The sequence below is a fragment of the Aplysia californica genome, unplaced genomic scaffold (genome assembly GCF_000002075.1).
Source record: "Aplysia californica isolate F4 #8 unplaced genomic scaffold, AplCal3.0 scaffold00322, whole genome shotgun sequence".
Classification (NCBI taxonomy): domain Eukaryota; kingdom Metazoa; phylum Mollusca; class Gastropoda; order Aplysiida; family Aplysiidae; genus Aplysia; species Aplysia californica.
The window spans coordinates 421,099-423,145 of NW_004797592.1; the positions used below are offsets into that span (position 1 = coordinate 421,099).

The 2,047-nt window shown below is 49.4% G+C and overlaps 1 protein-coding gene across 1 annotated transcript in view; it reads left to right on the top strand.

The window, feature by feature from the left end:
• The first annotated feature begins 469 nt into the window (after positions 1-469).
• LOC118477983 (prisilkin-39-like) overlaps positions 470-2,047 on the top strand; it is a 4,915-nt gene continuing 3,337 nt past the window's right edge. Inside the window, exons 1-2 of the mRNA XM_035970800.1 lie at positions 470-696; positions 847-1,046. Coding sequence (XP_035826693.1) covers positions 470-696; positions 847-1,046 — 427 coding nt within the window. The remainder of the gene's footprint in view (positions 697-846; positions 1,047-2,047) is intronic.

The window sequence follows — 2,047 nt, forward strand, 5'->3', positions numbered from 1 at the left end:
TATATTAATATTATTATTTTTATTATTGTTATTATTATCATTATTATCATTATCATTGATAGACACCAATTGAAGGGATGATAACTACGATGTGCTCTTGAGAACAATACCCTGACCCAAGCTTAACAGGGCACTGAACCATGGCCACCAGCTTGGCCTGCACATCTCTGATGACTTTTAAGAGCTTACACAGTGCTTTATATTGTTATATCATGTCTTGATATTTATCTGACTGGATGCCATAACAAGCCGACACCTGCTTGGAATAGAGGTAATATCTTTTTTCCGTACTATATCTGTTTTCTATTCAGCTGTGACTTTTGCTAAACTTTAAACCGGGCGTTCGGAGGGTGAAAAAATATATCCCGGCCACCCATAGCCCCTGCTCCAATTCCCAAACGACTTTTTTTGTGTATACACAGGTGATACATTCTACTTTTTCCTCTCTTTCAAACCATCCTTAGCAATAATGGGAGTTGTAGCCATCCTTGCATGGGCGCTGTTCATCTCGTCAGCGAGCGGCATGCCCTCAGGAGATCCAGCCCCCTACCAGTCTGGTCATCAACCGTACGCCGAGCCTCAGCCCTCTTACTCCAGCGGTTACCATTATAACTACAACAGCGGCAACTACAACTCCGGCCCCAGTTACGGACCAAGCTACGAAGAGGCGCATAACTTTTTCCAGGGACAGCAACCGTACAACAGAGTACCGTCATACGACGACAACAACAACAACAACAACAACAACAACAACAACAACAACAACAACAACAACAACAACAACAACAACAACGAAAACGCGGCCGGGAATTATGGGTATGGATACAACGCCAACTCTGTCCACAGATACGACCGTTACCCAGCAAGGTTCTACTCATCCTACAGCTACAACGACCCGGTTCCCCAATATGGCTACGAGTCGGTGCCTTACCGCAGCGACAACTACGGCTTCTACGCCTACGTGCCTATTTGGGAGCCAAACAGGCCACAGGGCAGACAGAACTCTCGCTACCGGTCCTACCCGTCGTACGACTCACAAGCTCCGGGTCCATCGTACTCGTCCTACCAGACGTACGGGCCACAAAACCCTCAAACAGATCCACCCAACAACCCCCCTACTTACATCTCTTCGAACCCTCTTACACAACCACCTACCAACCCCCCTAAATACACACCCACACACTCCTACACACCTTCAGACCCCCAAACAATACCACCCACCACTCCACCCACAAACACACCCACACATTCCTACATACCTTCGAACCCCATACCACAACCGCCTACCAACCCCCCGACATATACACCAACACACTCCTACACACCTTCAAACCCCCCTACACAACCACCCACCAACCCCCCTACATATACACCCACGCGCTCCTACACACCTTCAGACCCCCTTACAGAACCACCCACCAATGCCCCTACTTACACGCTTTCGAACCCCCTACCACAACCACCTACCAACTCCCCTACATACTCACCCACACACTCCTACACACCTTCAGAACCCCCAACACAACCACCTACCGACCCTCTTACCTACACACACACTCGCTCACACAGACTTTCAAACCCCCCAACACAAGCACAATCCAACCCCCCTACATACACACCCACACACTCCTACACACATTCAAACCTCCCAACTCAACCCCCTTCCAACCCCCCTACATACGCACCCATAGACACCTACATACCCTCGGACCTCCCGAACCCTACACCAACAATCCCTCACTCTTATACTAACCCATCCACGTACACCCCCTCCAACAATCCCCCTACCCCAGCTCCCCCATCTTACTCACCTAACACCAACCGTACAAGTTACTACCCCGAAGATCCTCATATTTATGGGCCAAGCAACCCACCAAAGGAGCCCCCAACCTACTCAGGACCACCTCATCAGCCCCACACACCGCACCAGACAACGAACAAGGCGATGTGTGAGTCAGCAGAATTTTTCATTCCGAATGTATTTCTCTCTCTCTCTCTCTCTCTCTCTCTCTCTCTCTCTCTCTCTCTCTCTCTCTCTCTCTCGTGT